The sequence below is a fragment of the Eumetopias jubatus genome, unplaced genomic scaffold (assembly GCF_037043125.1).
Source record: "Eumetopias jubatus isolate StellerSeaLion01/CBP00866 unplaced genomic scaffold, mEumJub1_p1.0 scaffold_7, whole genome shotgun sequence".
Lineage (NCBI taxonomy): Eukaryota > Metazoa > Chordata > Mammalia > Carnivora > Otariidae > Eumetopias > Eumetopias jubatus.
This window is the reverse complement of record NW_028274813.1, coordinates 141,830,570-141,851,420: the sequence shown is the minus strand read 5'-3', so window position 1 is coordinate 141,851,420 and position 20,851 is coordinate 141,830,570. Positions and strand designations below refer to the sequence as shown.

The window sequence follows — 20,851 nt, the reverse complement described above, 5'->3', positions numbered from 1 at the left end:
ATTCTGTGAATAGTTATCAGTTCATTTAAGTAATCTCCTGTTGTTGGCATAACATTTTTTCCAGATTTCATAGAAACAGTGTATTTTTGCAAAATTGTCCAATTATTTTCACTTGATCTCTGATTTATATGATTCATTCTCTATTAATTTTTAAGACTTTGATATATGTTCATAATTTTTCTACAGAGTAGATATACAGTCCATTGACATTTTCTTTCTGGAAAGCCACTGTATTTCGGAATAGGATGGTTTTATTAATCTCCCATTCTTTAGTAAAGGATAGTAACATATGGTGTAAATCTTCCAGATTCTTCTCTTTCTTTACATGTTGTCACTTTAATATTTTGCATAGTGATATATCTGGAATAATAATCTTTAATTTTCAAAAGTTGGATTGTTTATAGTTACATGTAATAAAATAGCTATTAAGTGATGCCCATGCAATTTTTAAGTGTGTTTTGTAGGGTTGTTTTTTTTCTCTCTGCATGCATGGATTTGCATGGAACATTTGAAAAATAGAAGCATCAGAATGAATTGAATGTTTCTGAATTACAGTTGACCCTTGAACAACATAGGTTTGAATTGTGTGGGTTTTTTTAAATAGATATATAAACTACGTATTGATAAATCCAGTACGGTACTGTAAATATATTTTCTTTCTTAAGATATATTTTCTTTTCTCTAGCTCACTTTAATGTAAGAATATAGTATATAATACATATAACATATGAAAGTGTTAATCACCTTTTTATGTTATTGGGAAGGCTCTGGTCAATGGTAGGCTATTTGTAGTTAAGGGGAATCTAAAGTAATATGCAGATTTTCAACTATACAAGGGGGTGGCACCCTAATGCCACCATTGTTCAAGGGTTAATTGTGCTAGTCTATGTCACTTACCTTGATAGATTAGAGACAAAGTTCTACTTTTGAGACAAAATTGGACTTAATTAGTATGTCCCTTATCTACTACTCATTTGCCTTGTTCAGTTTCTCGTGATTAACAAAATATATCTCACAAATAACAAGATGTGAATTCTATTGGCACCTGCCATTTAGTCTTACATGTTAGTAAGATAATTGTAGGAACATTTTGAGAATCAACTTTGTAGTTTTTATTCCTGTGCATGTGAATTTGAGACCAAAAGGAATAACTATGAATTAATGTTTCTTTGGATCCAGTAGACTACTTTCTTTAAGTTATGGTAATCTCAAATCATCAGACAGTAGAAGCATAGATTTTAGAGTTGAATAAACCATAGAGATAGATATTGTAGCCCAGCTTCTTGCTTGATGAAATAATCTCTTCTTCAGTATCTTTAGAAGCTATGCTGGAACAGCCAATTAAGAACGTGAATCTACATATTTTAGGTTCACAACATAGTGAAACATAAGATTTTACCCTAAGGGAACTTAAAATATTCTGTGTTCCTATGACATGGGATGAATGAGCAAGTTTAGTGACATGTTTTGGGTTCAAGATTATATGCTCAGAATCATTTTCTTGCAGTATAACACACTTTGGAGATTACATTTATAAGTTTATTTTTAAATCTCCCGTATGGTAGGTAATTGGAGAAAAAACTTTCTTTCCAGATAGAAGTTCTGTGTTAACTATAAATCAAGTATTTACAAACTATTAAAATAGTAATTATATAAAGGGAAGTTGGATTGATACCTTAACTTGACTCTCATTTTCTTAATGTTAGTTTTTTTAAATGATAAAATACTAAACTCTTGGCCATAAACCTTGTGATTTTCATCTGTTGTACTAAATAATTTAAGCACATACACCATCAAACAAGTTTTTTTCTCCCTTTTTTTAAACCAAAGAAAAGCATATTTTATTTCAGCAGTGATTTTGATAAGCATTGCTGTTCTTTATCATAGTATCTTAGGCAGTATTTTATCAAACATTTCACTAGTTAAAAGTTTATATAAACAGTGGATCTTCATTTTCTACACTCATCTTAATATGCAGATTTGTTACTTTAGTGCTTGACTGACTTGCCTTGCCTTAAGATCTGTTGAGCTTTTTACATGAGAGCTATACTAATCTTAATCACTGTGCTTATTGTTTGAATGTTTGCTACAGGAAGCGAGCAGCTGCAAAGCATCTAATAGAACGCTACTACCACCAGTTAACTGAGGGCTGTGGAAATGAGGCCTGCACGAATGAGTTTTGTGCTTCCTGTCCAACTTTTCTTCGTATGGATAACAATGCAGCAGCTATTAAAGCCCTCGAGCTCTATAAGATTAATGCAAAACTCTGTGATCCTCATCCCTCCAAGAAAGGAGCAAGCTCAGCTTACCTTGAAAACTCGAAAGGTGCCCCTAACAACTCCTGCTCTGACATAAAAATGAACAAGAAGGAAGGACAAGGAGCAAGAGATGATTTTAGAGGTAAGATGTTCTATTTTTAATTGAGAATTTTTGACTGAAAACCAGATTGGAGATTTAAATAAAATGCGTGAGGTTTTTGTTTGTTTTGTCTAATTGTGTGACATTAGTATATGGTAGTATAGTGGTATTTATTTACCACTCTATTTATTTGTTTATTGTGGTAAAGGACAGCACTAATAATTGAAGTTAAGATTTAACAACATTTTAGTGTTCTAATAGTCCCTAGTGAGAAGCAGATTATATTCCAAAAGTTCCTTTGTTAATGGATTGATTGGAAGTTTTGAACGTTTTCCACTAGGAAAAACGTATTAAGTGGTAATCTAAACTAGACCACAAAATCTAATTAAATTATCAAATAGCTGGACTGAATATGTGGAATGAATTGTGGAACCCTAGCACTATGAGGTGAAAGAAGCAGAAAGAAGTGTTGGCAGTCTTTTCCATTTCTGAGGGCAAAGTAAAATTTTGTAGCCGTTACTTGAGAAATAATTCAGTTTTTCTTTCTAATATTCTTCCCATATTCTGCTCAGTTTCTTCTAGGCATTTGGCACACTCATGCTGCCAAGAACATCATCACCTACCAATGGCAGTCTTCACCTAAGCCCTTGTTTTCTAAATGATCCTGTATTCCAAATTGTTTAAAATATATATATATATTATATATATATATATATTTTAATCTTCAAATCCAAGCTTTCTTTTCCTCAGTGAAGATAATCAGTGTTAGTAACAAGGTAATTGAATTTCTGAATAACTGACAGGGCTCAGCCCTACCAGAGGAATTGTATTTTAAAAGAGGAAGCTTTTTGTTTAAGACATGTATAAGTTAGAGAACACCTCTGAAGTTTTCAGTAGCATGATTTAAATGCAGATTTAATTTAATTGGTGACATGGAATTGTGTTACATCTTTTACTCTAACCTCACAGTAAAGGTGTTTTCATAAACTTGATAACTTTACACAGCTTCAAAATGTGTGGTTCTTTTACATGATTAGCTCACATACTGTGGATAAGTAGGTGAATGTTGTCAGTATCTGTAATGGGAAGTTGCATTGACTCCCTTAAACACGTTTCTCCAGCAAGTGTGCACCACAGAGTAATAGTTACTAAATGTAGAATGTGCTGGTGCAGTTGAATGCAGCCAGCTATAGGGGATTATAGTAGAGGGTAGGTGGACACATCTTTTTGTCTATGTGCTTCATCATAGGTGCTTATTGAGTGGTTATTCCCAGTCTTTGTTTCTTATTTTTGGTCAAGTCTGTGTAATTTAGCAGTTCCTTATACTTTCTTCAATGTGCTACTCTGTTCTACTCCCTTTTTTCTGTAATTTTCTATTTACTGTAGTATTTTTTCTACTAGGAATTACAAATGCCTTAACTACACTAGTACTTTTATTTTATTGTTAATTATATTTTTTGGTTCTCATTACAAAAGTGTATATGTGTTGATTAGTCTGCTGCAAACTGTTTTTTGCATAAAAATTTTGTTAAGTGTAAAATTTTGTAGACTATATTTTCAGGAACATACATACATTACAGAATATACAGATATACCATAGAGGACTGTTCCTTCATTTAACATTTTCTCAGTAGAACATCTCTTTTTATTGATAAACATTGTGAATGTTTGTGTCTCTAATTTTAATGTTCTTTAATTTATGTCTGAAAAACTCAGTTCAGCATTTTAAACAAAACACTAGGGAAAATATTCGTGCATTTTACATGGAATTAGTAGAATGTCAGAATCACTTGAAGGCATTCTGAACAGACGTCAACAAAGGGTATCTGGGTCTAGAGTGTTGCTGTCCCTTAAGATACGTCATGTTACTCATGAAAAACAACTTTTTGTTATTAAGTTTATGACTTAGTGATTTAGGAAGCAGAGTGTTTTGTGTCTTAACAAGATAGTTACTTATAATTATTTACTCTATTTTGGTTACATTCTAGGAAATAAGGGGTTTTTTATTGTCTTGTAAGAAGGTGTTATAATTTTTTCCAGTTAAAATAATGGGAAATAAGCTCCCAGTTAGCAGTTTCACACTTTTCAGGAAGAGATTACTGATGTTTAGCAGAAGATGTCTATACAGTTTCCCCCACTATCGGAAAGTAGAGCATTTCTATGAAACTTTCATGAGCCAAAATGGCATACATAGTGAAGAAGCAATTACCATTACTTTATATGGAAAACATTTTGAGGTTCCTTATCCAAAAAAGAAAAAAGCCTCTCTCAGGCTTTTCTGATACCTTAGGACACATCTTGCTAATGGATGTACAAAATGAATTGAGATAAACACAGACGCCCACAGACACAGTTCAAAACTATGGTGACTTGAGGCTGAGATGCTGAGTGTAATTGCTGGGGAAGGAGATTGTCAGTGCCTCTCTTACTCCTCAGAGTATATGTTGCCTCTGTAATGGCTTGCAGTAAAACAAACACTAAATGCTTTTTTGTTTCTTAACTTTCTTACTATAAGTGAGGTAGCCTAGTGGGAACTTTCGAAAAGCAAGGGATACCTACATATCGTAATAGAACAAATCTAAAGATTAACTCTTAAAGAGTTAAAGCCTATAAAAGAAACTATAGGTGTTGACAGTCTGGTAGCAGCGGCCAAAGATCAGATTCATGGTGTGGTAAAATTTGGTATTTTTGTGGTTGAACTTATTATAGCTGTTCATTTAATGATCATTTGCATGTTATCTTTTACTGTGAAACAAACATTAAAAGAGGTAGAAATCATATTAAGAAATTTTATATGTTGTACAGTACATGTATATAAGTCTGTCACAGTGAAGATTGAATTACCTATGTGTCTCTAAAAGTATCCTCTGCTTAATTTAAGTATTTGTTGACAGGCCTGCCACTTCCTTAATAGATTAAGACTTTTGTCAGTATTATAGTGTACTATATTTGGCCAATATAATCTCCATAAAATTAATAGACAAAATATATCATTTGTTCTCTTTCCTGTAAAATAATGTATCTGAATAATTTATTCAAAATGCAAAGACTATTTGGGGTGCTCCATTTTTATTTCTTCCACAATTTGATGGTGTTTTTATTGGCCTATATAGCGCTGTCTTAAGGAAAATGGTCTTGAAATATTAGTAAGCATTGTTTTTTATTTTTTAATTTGAAGGACAGTTTTTATCATTTGTAGAGACATGTATAGCTTTTGCTTAGATAATTTGAAGACGGTATTAGCTTATTTTATATACTAATAAAAGCTAGGAGATTCTTTTGTTGTACTCAAAATATGAGTTAATCATGTTTGACCCCATTTATCAGGAAAATAAACCCTCAGAAGTTCATCAGTGGACTTCCACTTAGGTAATCGGCAGACCTGTGCCACATGTCATCCCTCAGGTGCAAATGAGGATTAGAATACGAGTGTTTACTTTTTAGTTTCTGTTGTGATGGCATGTCAGAGAAGAGGGGGTGAATAAATTTGGAGTTAGCCAGCCTACAGTGTCTGTCCAGATATATTAGAGAGTTGGAGGAAGACCAGAGTTTCATAAGATCACCTTTTAGATACTGAATGATTAATAATTAATTCTAGTTTGGAGTTAGAAGTAATCTCAGTAGAAAATTTAAGTTGGCATATTCATGTGAACTAAACTAGTATTAACTGAGGACACAAAACTCTTGGGGTACTATCCAGCATTGTTTGTAGACATTTTTTTTATCCGTTGAAAATTACATCCTTTAGTCAGTCATTAATGGTTTCATATCCTTTTAGTAATTGGTTAGTCTTACCTGTCTACCAACATTTGAATACTTTCAGCAATAGCAGACACGTGTGATAGTCCTTAGGGATCAAAAAAACCACACATGTACATATAAGTAACATGGAACTTTCAAGTTTTTGAATTATCTTTGCCCAGAGCATTCATTCTGCCTTTAGCTATTAGAACAGGTAATATCGTTGATTTGTAAAGTGAAATTCAATTATCTAATGTTTAAAGGATATTTTCACTTCTTTTATTAGTGAGGTTGTTTGACTATAGGGTCAGAATATCTTTATTTCTGTATTTTTATTTGAAATACAATCATTTATGTTCTTGTTTGAATATTAAAACAGTTTATTCTCAGTTACCTGATATTCATGCAGGTTATAAGAGAAAAATAGTGTCGAGGTATATTTCTCAGCTTTGGTAAGGTGAAATTTTGTTTTTTAGCTTATCTCAGATTGTTAGTGAGAAAATGAAGGGTGGGTGGTTTTTGTTTTTCTTTTCTTGAGAATAGATCATGAGAGTTGAGTACAGGAGAACTAAGCTAATTTTAATTATAAAATTTTTTTTCTTCTTTTTTTAAATTGAAATTCATGCTAAGTACCAGGGAGTTTATTATTTGAGGTGTTGAATCTATGAGTTGTCAATTGTTAGGATTCTCCAAGCATTGAGATTTACTACTCCTTGAGTTGGAATGTTTTACATGGTTTTCCTTTTTAATCACTGTATTCAGTGCTATGAAAAAGTTAAATGTTATGAAAGCTCAGATTAAACTGCATGAAATAAATTAACATTTGAGTAGAAGGTGACAACTTGGAGTTTTAGGAAACAGCATGTTAAAATTCTTTTTGTGTGTGTGTGAGTAAGCAAAGCATAAGAGAGGGAACACACATGGAGTTTTTCTTTATTCTAATGTGTTTTATCCAGTGGCATTCCCTTTTGGGAGTGGAATGCTTACGCATTCCATAACCTCCAAATTTACTCTTCATTCCTGTCAAGGGGATATACGTATAGATTTAAATTTTGTTGGTGAAGAGAATTAGAGCCATATGTTTATCTGGTTTTTGTCTGAAAGGGAATAATGGCAAATATAAAAAGAGCAAATATAAAAGTGTTTAAAAAGGTGATAATGGAGGTCTAAGCTACTATTTAGAGACAGATGTGAGAGGGAAGTAAAATGCATGCCAGCAAACTGCTATACTCTTTCACCCCTGAAGTAGTAATTGGCTCCAGAGATTTTTACCTCAAAAATCCTTGAAATGTTCTTTCCTTTTTTGTTTCTTCTGTGGTTTCATTAGAATTTCAACTTGTTAACATTACTATAACTCTGAAAATGTGTAATAAATTGATATTTGGTTTGGCCTTTCATTGCTTCCTGTCATTTTTGCCTCTTACAGGGCTATTTCTTTATGGGGGAGAATGCATGTAATAGAAAAACATAATAAAACTCCCTTGGATTTAAATAATACAGACTGCAAAAATAATAGTAATAAGTTGCAGAAACAATCAGCTTATCTTATAAAATTTTTATTACCAGGAAAGTACCAAGAAGGATTAGGCATAATTTAGACAGTCTACTGGTATTTTAAAGACTTTGAAGGCAAGGTGGGGAAAGGTGAGAAGCTTTTTTCTGTATTAGTAAGGATCAACTATACTGCAATATTAAGTACATACCAGAAAGCACTAGTTTATTAAACAAGTAGGAATTTATTTCTAGCTCATCTAAAAGCCATGATATTCTGGGTTGGCTTCTAAGTTCTGCTTCACATAATCATTCAGAAATGGTGCTGTAGGGTGCCTGGGAAGCTCAGTCGTTAAGCGTCTGCCTTCAGCTCAGGTCATGGTCCCAGGGTCCTGGGATGATGGAGCCCCACATCAGGCTCCCTGCTCGGCAGGAAGCCTGCTTCTCTCTCTCTCCTACTCCCCCTGCTTGTGTTCCCTCTCTCACTGTGTCTCTCTCTGTCAAATAAATAAAATCTTAAAAAAAAAAAAAAGAAAGAAATGGTGCTGTAGTGACATTGTTATCTTCAGCACATGGCTTCCAGAGCATCCTGGGAGCATCATCCCATTAGCAAGAAGGAAAAGCCTTGGCCTGAAAGTAGCACTTAACCTTAAAAACGGGAAAGCTGGGAGATGTGGTTCAAATCTGCCCAGAACTGGAGAGGAAAAAGATTTTGGTGACTACATAGTAATCTGTTTCACTTGTCTGCTATAAGTTGCCTTCTACTATATTTTGTATTACTCTCTCTCTATTTCCTGTTTATTCCAACCGGATTCCTGGCTACAGATGGCAGTGTTTGTCAACTTCAGATCTCATGAGAAATGGTATAGTAAAGTTTTCTCAGTCACCCACAGAATGATCACCCTGGAAAAAACTAAAAAGGAAGACTCAAAAGGAACCAGTTTGATTTTAAGATACATAAAAGTAAGACAAGGGCTTTTTCCCAGAGGATGCTGAAGGAGCCTTTCTTGCCTTCCTCAGTCTTTTGAGAAGAGTAGTGAAATAAGAAAGAAACATCTCAGAAGAATAGTAGTGTTTCTGCTCTAAAGTGAGGTTGTAAGAGGTGTATTGTGATGAATCAAATCAGCACATGATTGTCTTGGTTCATATTTATAAATTAAAGCTACATGTTAATTTCCACTGTGATTGTGAAGAGTTTGAACTCATTAAAAGCTACATATTGAAAGAATGTAAAAGAATGGGTGAGGTTGTTGCAATTAATAGTTCATTGACAAAAATAAGTATATATATTTTGTTGACTCTAAGTATTAGGTATGTTTTAAAAAGAGTTGTAAGTCATAAATGGTATTAAGTACAAAATGGCTGTTTTACTTTACACTAGAACTTAAGACAAACTAAACATACTTACAAATGATCTCCTTTTTTCTTCTCTAATTTTCTAGATGTGACTTACCTAACAGAAGAGACGGTATATGAAATTCTTGAATTATGTAGAGAGAGAGAGGATTATTCCCCTTTAATCCGTGTTATTGGAAGAGTTTTTTCTAGTGCTGAGGCATTGGTACAGAGCTTTCGGAAAGTCAAACAACACACCAAGGAAGAACTGAAATCTCTTCAAGGAAAGGATGAAGACAAAGATGAAGATGAAAAGGAAAAAGCTGCATGTTCTGCTGCTGCTATGGAAGAAGATTCAGAAGCATCTTCTTCAAGGATAAGTGATAGTTCACAAGGAGATAACAACTTACAAAAATTAGGCCCTGATGATGTGTCTGTGGATATTGAGGCCATTAGAAGGGTCTATACCAGATTACTCTCTAATGAAAAAATAGAAACTGCTTTTCTCAATGCACTTGTGTATTTGTCACCTAATGTGGAATGTGACTTGACGTATCACAATGTATACTCTCGAGATCCTAATTATCTGAATTTATTCATTATTGTAATGGAGAATAGAAATCTCCACAGTCCTGAATATCTGGAAATGGCTTTGCCATTATTTTGCAAAGCAATGAGTAAGCTACCCCTTGCAGCCCAAGGAAAATTGGTTAGACTGTGGTCTAAATACAGTGCAGACCAGATTCGTAGAATGATGGAAACATTTCAGCAACTTATTACTTACAAAGTCATAAGCAATGAATTTAACAGTCGGAATCTAGTGAATGACGATGATGCTATTGTTGCTGCTTCAAAGTGCTTGAAAATGGTTTACTATGCAAATGTAGTGGGTGGGGAAGTGGACACAAATCATAATGAAGAGGATGATGAAGAGCCCATCCCTGAGTCCAGTGAATTGACACTTCAGGAGCTTTTGGGAGAGGAAAGAAGAAATAAGAAAGGTCCTCGAGTGGACCCACTGGAAACTGAACTTGGTGTTAAAACTCTGGATTGCCGAAAACCACTTATCCCTTTTGAAGAGTTTATTAATGAACCACTGAATGATGTTCTAGAAATGGATAAAGATTATACTTTTTTCAAAGTAGAAACAGAGAACAAATTCTCTTTCATGACATGTCCCTTTATATTGAATGCTGTCACAAAGAATTTGGGATTATATTATGACAATAGAATTCGCATGTACAGTGAACGAAGAATCACTGTTCTCTACAGCTTAGTTCAAGGACAGCAGTTGAATCCGTATTTGAGACTCAAAGTCAGACGTGACCATATCATAGATGATGCACTTGTCCGGGTAAGTTGGGCTTATGCTTAAAAACTGGTACTAGAATAAATACCTAATATTGGGGAGATTGTAATACAGTTCAGTGAATTCATTTTATAAGTAACTGTTTGAAAAAAAATATGGCATTATATGGTATAGGAATATATGGATGTTTTTGTATTATAAGTTGTAAATATTATACTTTGTTGTTCCTGTCCAAATTTATAAATGTGTTCCACAAAGTATTGGTTGTCTTGAATAATGATCACTCTCTCTTTGAAAAATAATAGATTTTCTAAATATTGACAACTAACCCCAAAAGTTTCAAGTGGATGTTGGGAAAAGACCGGAGCACAGGAGCAAGGGCATGTGGAGGTACCCAGTAATAAGTATGAATATCAAATCTTAACTGGGAGGAGTGGTACAATAAAATCATACCATAAAATAATAAGTGGTGTCCAAAAATTGCATGATATAAAATTTAGAGTTGCATTACCATGAAGGTGAAGTGATCTGGGTAGTTTGGTGAGTGCTGCTAGTCAGAGTTCCTGCTGGATCACTCAAAATGCCCCTGTAGAACATTGCCTGATTGTGATATTTTCTTACCACTTAAATATATTGAAGTTGGTTGCAACTACTAGGAAAACAGCAGCCATTCCAGGAATCTTGAAATTAATGGTGCTTTGTATCATCACCCCAATCCAGGGAGATTGAGCTGGGAGAATATTGGGAACACAAGGGGGGTACCCACCTTCTAACTTACTGTTTCTCCAGATTGGCTGCCTTTTGTTAATTCCTTGCCTCCACAGAAAATAAGAATTTTAGTGCCCCCATTTAAGAATGCAGGTCTGGCCAGAAAGACATAAACCAATTGCCAGTCATGTACCAAAATTTGCATTTGTCCTACGATGCTTTATCACAGGTTGTTTGTGTGTGTGTTTTTAAGGTTTTATTTTTAAGTAATCTCTACACCCAACGTAGGTTTTGAACTCAAAACACCAAGATGAAGAGTCCCATGCTGTACCAGCCAGGCGCAGCCCCTTTATCACAGTGTTTTATTGTATTCATGATACAACATAAACCCATCATTACTAGTTCTTTTTTTTTTTTAACAACTTCAAGTAAAATTTGATGTCAAGTAAAATTAAGATACAGTCAACCTTCCATACTAATAAAAGATAAGAACCCACGACACAACTAGGAAATAGTGATACTTACTTTAAAGTATATTTTAGTTTTAGGATAGATTTGTCTATTCATAAAACTGTAAACCAGTGGAAAAAGTTGTTTGACATCTCAGAAATTTAAAAGTTGCAAAAATTGTGTGCCTCTTCTGTTTGTTACTGGTTTTTAAAAACACCAAATATATTTCTAGTGTTGAGGAAAGAGTACATTATTTAAGCAACTCAAACAGTTTTTCAACAGAGGCAGAATGAGGCATTAATTATTTGGAGTAATTATCATTTCTTGGTTTCTGGTGCTCTTTTTATTTTACTCTCTTAGTTTTGAGCTACATAAATAATTAATAATAACTGTTTATCAGGCAGCCAGCAACTTACTTTACATAGGTTAGCAGAATGATAGGGTATCATATAAGGATGTGAGTGATGTTTTCTGAAAAGTACATTGAGGTCTATCTATGAATTTCGATTGTTAGAGCAGAACTGCAAATCCTAAGACCATACATTTTATGTTTGGCTTCTTGGGTTGGGATCCTTTCATCTGTTTCCAGTAAAAGCTATGCCTACCTTTAAAAAAGCAATGAAATTACTCTCTATAAGATTAATCCAGAGTTAGAAATAAAAAAAATTATCCACCTTCATTATCTGCCTTCAGCTAAGAAATCTACCCAACCTTATTTTCCTTCTCCTGCCTTATTTCCCACCTTGCTTAGTAAAGCAAGGCTAAGAAGCAACGAAAGTTTAAGTACTTGTTGTGTACTTATTTTATCATCTAGAATTTTGAGGAAACGGTCATTTCGGTTTATAAGGCCTTTTTTTAAAGCAGGTTTTAGAGTAAAACTGTGAACTTCTTAATTATACTGACAGTTTTTTTTAGTGGGTTCTGCTTAATTCTGTCAAACCTGAATATTATAATTTGACCAGTTTTAAATCAGGATTCACTAGATAATATCTGTACTTGAATATTACCAGTCCACAAAAGCAGTTTGCTTCAGAAATCTTGTGTGAGGCACTTTGTTAAGCAGTAGAGATGTAAAGGTGAATTATGACCACTGAAAAGCTTAGGGGTGCTAAATGTTCATACTAAACAAATTTTACTCTTTCCTTTTTTCTTTTTTTTTTTAAATAACAATGTGAAAAGGTTAGAAAAATTAAAACATCAAAATAGCCCTGTGAGTCAGTCAAATTGATACTCTTTTTAAAAAAAAATATTCATAGTGGTGTGATTATGATAAAGTCATACTATTTTAGTAACAAAAAGTAGAAGGTTTACTTACAACAAGAAGTAGTTTAAGGTCATCCTCTCAGCCAAACTCTCAAAAGTACTGATGGATTTTTAACATCTTATTCCTCAAGGATCTACTTTGCTTTTTTAAAACCTTTTTATTCTATAACAGTTTGGCAAACAAAATAAACCTATTGACTGCTTTTTATGACCTGCTAATTTGAACTACAGAGTAGGGTTGGGAAGAGAAGAGGAAGTGAGAATTGTGGTGAGCTCAATATTAATAATTAAATAATTAAAGTTATAGAATTGTAGACTTTAAGAGCTAAAAGGAGCCTTGGAGTTCATCTACTCATTAGTTTACAAATGAGGCCCAGAAAATAGTGACTACATATATGACACTCTTGAGTATGTTTTCTGTTAGGTCCTATTGTAAGGCTGACTGGCATGGTGGAGAAGGGAGGAGTAGTACCTTCCATTAATTACAGATTTTTTTTTTTTTTTAAGAAAACTATGTTCCTCATTTTCATGTTCCATGTAATTCGAATCAGACTAGCAAATTATTTCCTAACTGGAATTTTTAGAGGAACTGGGTTTTGTTTGTTTTAAAGATTTATTTATGAGAGAGAGAGAGAGAGAGAAAAAGAGCATGAGTGGAAGGGGCAGAGGGAAAGGGAAAGAATCTCAAGTGGATTCCACACACAGCCCAATGCGGGGCTTGAGATCACGACTTGAGCCCAGACTAAGAGTTGGACCTTTAACCAGCTGTGCCACCCAGACGCCCCTAGAAGAACTGTATTTGATGCCAGCTGAAGAATTAGTGTTTACAATATTTTATTGAAACTTAGATATGTTGATTGTAGGACACACTTATTTTCTTACTACTTTTAGTAATAGGAAAAAATGCTGGCCAGTTATGTTGTGAAATGCTACCAGTTTTATGATATATCCTGATTTCAGAGATGTTAAAATGTGAAAACAGAGAAATGAATTGTAGAATCAGTGAAATATGGTAAACTATAAGTTGCCTTTTCACAATTAGGTGTCTCAGAATCATTTAAGAGCTACCCCACACTTGTAAATTATTGCAGTATTTCTCCCTAGGACTTATTTTCACTATTTGTTGTTGTTTCTTAGAAAATAGTACTGTGATACTCATGGGCTCACTTGAATTAAAACAATCAAACCATGATAAGGCTTTTACAGTGTTATACTAATAACATTTGTCTATTTGTGTATTCTTTTAAAAGTAGATAATTTGTCATTTTTCTTAGACATAGCATTTCCAAAGGAAAAGGGTATGAAAAATTTTTTTCATTATTTTTATTTTAGGAGATTATGTTAGGAGAGGACGAGTATTATTGAAGACAATATTGCCATCTGTGACATACCCCAAACTGCCTTCACATCTGAACGGGAAATATGTTTTTAAAAAAATTCCAAGGTTCTACCTTCTAGAGATTCAGTGTAGGAGTTCTGGTGTAGAGCCTAGGAATTATATTTGTGGTAGTGCCCCCAGATACTCTGATAAAGCCAGACTGCAAACCAGTTTCGGGAAGATGGCTATTGGTACAGTTTATATATCCACATTTATTGAGGCCATTTTTATATACAAGTCCCTGTTTAGGAAACTGGCAGTCTTTGAGAGGATGATGAAAACAGCAGGTTTAGAATAAGGATTGTTGGTGGTGGGCGACTTGGTTCAGATTAGTCAGGGAATCCTAGAATTCTAAATAGGGATCTAAAGACTGAAAGGAAAGCCTGAAATGGACAACTGTATAGGAGAGTCCAAAAATATGAGCTAGTATAGGATAAAGTCCAAAAATATGAACTGGAACAGATCAAGGTGATAGACAACAAATGAATACCCTACTACCAATGGTTCTGCTCAATCCCCTTTAAAAAATTAAAATCATTTTTTTCTGGGCTCTAACAGTGCTCTATATCCCAGTCCCCACCATTTTCTTTGGCAAACACCCTTAGTTATTATTGAAATAAAACTTGATTCTTTTATTTAACAATTGACCTACAGTGCTTTAAGAATAAGATTATCCTGTGCTGCCCTGAGTATGATTTAATTGTATCTTGTACATTCACTGTATTGTGCTTAATGCAATGACCATTATTGTTTTTTTAGTTTATTTAAAATGAAGAACTTCGTGCCTAATTTATGTCCTCAGAGGAGATTAAGAGAATGAGGTAGATCTACTTAGATTCTCATTATCATATAATTAAAACAATGAAATTGTCAAACTCCTTAGCTCTATATGTGAGAAAAAAGAAACTCAGAGATTCTGGCCTATAGAAATTAATGGCAGAATTGGAAGTAGAATTCAGGGTTCCTGGTTTCACAAGCAGATGTGATTATATGATATGGCTGTTACCCAAGCATCTAAACTTTATTTGTAAGATATAAAAAACTGCTTCATCTGTTTTTAGAGAAATGAAAAAAAGTAAATATATCTGGATAATCTAAAGATCTTATTCTAGCCAGCAGCTTAAAGGTATAAACGAAGTGTTTATAACCGTAGATTGTAGTAAGTTGACTGAAGTTGCTTAAGCCAGCCATTCTTAGAGAGCCTAGGTATTCTTAAGTATTAGCAAGGTCTATTTTATATGACTACTACTTCTACTTAAATATCTGTACCATTAATGAATTTTTTTTCAATTATGGATAAAGATGACTTTATCATGAGTAATAGTAGCCCAGAATACTGTAAGATTTTAAAGGATGGGTTTTCCTTTTGACTTTTGTAAATCTGGCAAGTATATTTTTATATTAAGATGTCATCCTACCTAGGTATTCTGGGAATGCTTTGATACTAGATCACTTTTTTAAAAAATGATCTCTCTAGGATTTCATCATCATGGCCAATTAAAAGTTCAGAAATTGAAAATCGTTTTGTCCAACAATTGATGAAATCAAGAGTCTTAGTAAGAAGAGGAAGTCATATAAGGAAGAGGTAGATGTCATTACATCCAGTCTATTTTTGTTTATTTTTCCCCAACAGTCTGTCTTTTGCAAGTCTCCATATTAAATTAATATACCCTCCTTTAAGAAAATCTGTATATAAAAATACAGGTCTATATACTAAATTATTTCAGTTCAAGGATGCATACAAATTCTCCTTTTCAGAATGAATGTTCACTGACATAGTCTTTTAAGTTTCCAAATATCCTGCTGCATTAAAGACAGCTTTGATTTTCAAAATTCTGTTTTAAATGGTATATATGTATTACAGAAAGTGATAACACCTTTACCGTTCAATTCTTAAATCATTCTCTAATTGAACAATGGGTCAGAAGTAATTGTTTTAAGAAAAATAAATGCAGTCCATTACTTAATAATGGCCTTTGTCAAAATGATAACTGGTAAATTTTATGTTACAATTAAAAGTAAAAATTGTTTTTTAAAGGTAGGCTACCTATGTATACGTAAATGATAAAAGTATTACAGAACCACTTAATATATACCGAGAATGATAATCTAAAATAGATAATAATGGAAAATTTTTACCTGCAGAGTTCAGATGCTACCTATTTTTCAAATCATTCTTTTTACATATTTGCATTTGACCTGATTAAAATACATATTTATTGTAAAAAAAAATAATTAAAAATACAGAAAAGCATAAGAAAATAATAGTTACTCAAATAACTACAAAATATATTTAATAACATTTAATTATGTGTACATTTATTATGTACACAATTATGTGTACATAATAAAATAATATATAAAAATATAAAGAATAAATCTCAAAAAAGATTATTGCTAGTCATTGAGAGCAGGAAGGCATAGTAGTTAAGAGCTTGCTGCCTGGATTAGAACTCTGTTCTACCATTTACTAATACTGAAAGCAAGTTATTGAATCTCTCATTACTTTGGGGTCTTCATCTGTAAAATGGGGTTATTATTACCAGCCACATAAGGTTGTTGTGAAAATGAAGTGAATTGATGTATGTAAAGGGCTTAGAATAGTCCCCTGCACATAAGTGCTATATTATTATTGTTGTGTTATTGTTACTGAAATATTTTTTTCTGTAATGTCTGGGTTTGGTTTTCAGGCAAGCCTGAAAAAATTTTTAGTACAAGTTAAAGTAACAATAACAACAAAAGCTAGTACTTAGAAGGCATTATTGTACAGGGAATTCATCTAAGTGCTTCACGTGTATTTATTTCTTCTTAATACATCATTCTCATTTTATAGATGAAACTAACAAAGAAAGCTGTATGTTTACAATTGTAATTATAGAACATTGCATTGAATTATTTTGGCCCTCGGGGTGGGGAGCAGAGTGGAGATTGGTGGAGATGGACAGACAGTAATATTTAATACTAAGAATGAAGATAAATTTGTTTCAGTGTCATATAAAGTGTCTCTGGTGGAGCTAAGACTGCAACACATGGTCTCTGAATCCTGTAGAAACAACACCAAATCCTTTAAAAGATACAATCACATTGATAATGGAGTCTGCTCTCATTTATGAATGTTAAAGAGGAAGAACTATAGGAAGCATATTTAAATATCAGATAATCATTTTTTTCACCTTGGAATGCATTATACTTTTGATATAAGCAGGTTTGTCTTTGTGTTATAAGGACATATATAAACATTGACTCATATTCCTTTAACACCTAGGCAGGTGGGAACTGGAAGAAGGAAACTAGGAATGCGTTCCATGGCAATATAGGATGTTGGCGTGATGGGTAAACCACATTGGAGCTGATAATTCTAATTTAGTTCTCAGCATTCTTTATTTTCTGTGGCTTGAAACAGGTTTCCAACTGGGACTATTTTTCCCCAAGGTTATTTTCAAAACTTGGGACAAGGCTATAAAACCAAATTGTGAATCTTTTGTTCAAAGATAAAGTTGTTTTAAAAGGTTCTAACATGATGTGTTATCTTAATATTGCCCATTCTAGAACACTTTGCTATATATTTTTATTAAACCTTCACATCTTTTCAGTATGGAGAGTACTATTCCTTTTTTTTCTTTGCAGATGAGGAAACTGAGGCTTACCTGAGTCGCTTGCTAAAATTTAAAGTTTAAAAGTGAAGTGATAGTTGGAACTAGTACACAGAGTATTCTCAGTCTCCACAACACTCTGTCACAAAAATGAGTTATCCTAATACAACTTGGCGTAAAAATGATTTTGTAAATATTAGAGACCATTGTTGTACAGGACATTTTTTAAAGCTAAAGATTCTAAAGTCACAATTACAGAATCCAAAAGTTGAAGATATCTAAGAGATCATTTCAGCCTTTGTTCTTAAAACCTTTTTGACTGTAGTCCCAAGTTAAGATATTTTGCATAGCATTAGGTACACACATGCATATCTGTCTGTACATATAATTGAAATAGAAGTTTCATAAAACAGTAGATGCCATTACTATGTGGAATACATTCTTTTTCCTCCCATTGTTGGTTTTAAACCACTAAATGAGTTGGGCTACCCACTAATGAGGTTCAGTTGGCAGTTTGAAAAACATTGATCTAGGGCAACTGACTTGATTTATGAATTCATGAGATTTTTTTTTTTATAGATCTGCTAGGATGTCCAAACCAGTGCTATTACCTAAAGTCATTACTTTAGGACTGTAGTACAGTTACTTTGTTGATGTTTGAATTGCTCAAAATCATTTTTAAAATTCTAGTTGGACTAGTTGGAGTAACGAACACCCTTAAATATTGTTTTGGCAAATTTAGAAAATTTTTAACAGCCAAATGGCATTTAAAGTCGATGTAACAAATAAGGTGGGTGATCAGTAGGCATGCTGTTAGTAAATATCAGATACAATTAAAAAAATGCAGTGTAATTATTTCACATTAGAATCTGGTGTGGATTTTCTGATTAATCTCTTAATGACTGAAATCAGTTACTATTTATATTATTCTATAGATAGACAAAAAAGTATCTGGTAAAGATTTATAGTTAAAAAATGCTAGATACTAGAGTTTGATAACTGTTAGTAAGAAATTAAGAGTAAGGATATGAGCAAGCGTATATCTCATCTGCTTTCAAAAAAAAGTGTATATGAGATGTGTTGTGATCCATTAAGAAGTGGCAATTTATAATAAGCATTATAAGAGACCATAAATCGTTTCCCTATTTATTCAGTGTGTTTTTTCTCTTAATTGAAATTATTTTATTTATGGCTGAATGGATTAATAAGACCTAATTCCTTAGTTTCTATTCTATTAAACATAAAGAACTACTAGCGAACAAATTTGAAGTCAAACTTTTATATTCCATTGTCTTTGTTGAATTGATTTAGTTTGAGTTCACTTATGTATTTGGCTGTCTTGACTCCTTTCCATGTCCTAACCTTACAGCCCAGGTGTTATACAGAAGTAACAAAAAAATCTAATTTTAATTTTCTACTATATGTTAATTTCATCACAAATCAGTAGTTAGAAAGTAACCTTTTATAAATCTATCCTGTTTTCTTTACTGTCCTATTTTTCCATTATCTGTGAGACTGAATCTTTGCCTTTACTGGCTTTTTACCAGTTTGCTTCCTGTTTCCATTTAAAACAGACCAAAAGTCAGTATTTTTTATTTGCTCCATAGCCCTATTCCTTGTTTTTATTTTTTTGCTTCTCATTTTTATTTTGCTTTCATCCTTAAACTGGCAGTCATCTTCTTTTCACTTTTATCTTTTCACTCATTGTAGCTAGAGATGATCGCTATGGAAAATCCTGCAGACTTGAAGAAACAGTTGTATGTGGAATTTGAAGGAGAACAAGGAGTTGATGAGGGAGGTGTTTCCAAAGAATTTTTTCAGCTGGTTGTGGAGGAAATCTTCAATCCAGATATTGGTAAATATTTTAGTGATATGATCATGATGTCATATCTTTTTGAATTAAGGATTTGTTTACCAGTGTTTACAAATACTCAGTTATGAAGAACAGTTAATAGGGTTTGGTATGACTTTCCTAGAATCACAGATACTGACTGAATTTGTGGGTTTGGGGGACTGATATGCATCACTTATTTATTCAAGTTCTTATTTAGATTACTTAGCCAAATATTTTACTACAGGAAATTACCTCTTAGGTAAATAAATTGAAAACACTTTAGAATGGTACATTAGAACAATTGAAAGATTTCTTTGCTCTTTTTACTCTAAACATTCATCAGACTCACAGCATTTCTGAAGTAAGAGTTTCATACAACAGTGTCTAAAGAATATTGAGAATGTCTCAAGTGTATCATGCTCAAAGTTTGGAAACCCTCACTGGTATCAAATTAATTAGGTTTTTATTTGATACAGAATTTCATGGGGCTTAATATTACAGTACTTTCCCAAACTTTTTGAACTCCAGAACCCTTTTTCCACCCCACATCTAATAACATTTGCCTCCCAGAAATGTTTTTTAGTGAACAGTTTGGGAAAAACTGATCTACATATGTTAGTCTGAAAGTGAAGAATTTGAATTTTACTGATAGACAAAGTAGATAAAGTAGAACTGGTAAAAGACTGCAGCTTCTTGGATTGTATTCTTAACTGGGTAGTTCTGAACTGATTTGAGTTTCTATAATGTAACCACTGACTTGGTTACTTAGGTTTGCTTATTTTTAAAACTGAATGCATGACAGTTACAGGAAAAGGATTCCACTAAAGGTAACTGTCAGAATTGTGAAGAAGGTGACATAGAATAATGCATATATCCTTTCCATTAAGCTTTGAGAATTGAGCTTGTTGATTCTCAGTATATACATGAATTGACTTTTCTATTATTCTTAGTTGGTCATACATATACATTTATGTAAATGAAAGTAGACATTTTGAGTTCATGACACAAATATAGTTAAGACTATTTTAGCTAGTGTTTATTAATCAGAAGCCTATGTGATTTGCATATAATTTGTTCAAAGTAAATCAAGACACTTAAAACCATGCCTTTTTTGTGATTGAAAGTTAATTTGTGAGCTTCTTAGGTTTGGTAAACCTTAGCTCTGGATTCCCTTGTGTCTCGACACGTTAAACATTAGCTGTAAAGCATACTTACATTATATGCAGAAATACTTTTAAGAGAAAAACATACATTTAATAATTCCACTTGATAGTAAGGTAATTGAAATGATAGCAGTTAAAACTATCAAAAATGAGTATTTTAGAAGAGCCACTCTATGGTGCATTTCTTCCAGGGACTGGCAAAACTGTGCCCAAAATGGAATCACTTTG

General features: G+C 33.0%; 1 protein-coding gene across 4 annotated transcripts in view; it reads left to right on the top strand.

The window, feature by feature from the left end:
• Positions 1–20,851, top strand: part of UBE3A (ubiquitin protein ligase E3A) — a 98,633-nt gene that overhangs the window by 56,099 nt on the left and 21,683 nt on the right. For all 4 annotated transcript variants that reach the window (XM_028087271.2, XM_028087270.2, XM_028087273.2 and 1 more), the window contains 3 exons: positions 2,093–2,400; positions 9,033–10,279; positions 19,337–19,481. In XM_028087271.2, the coding sequence (XP_027943072.1) occupies positions 2,093–2,400; positions 9,033–10,279; positions 19,337–19,481 (1,700 nt within the window). The remainder of the gene's footprint in view (positions 1–2,092; positions 2,401–9,032; positions 10,280–19,336; positions 19,482–20,851) is intronic.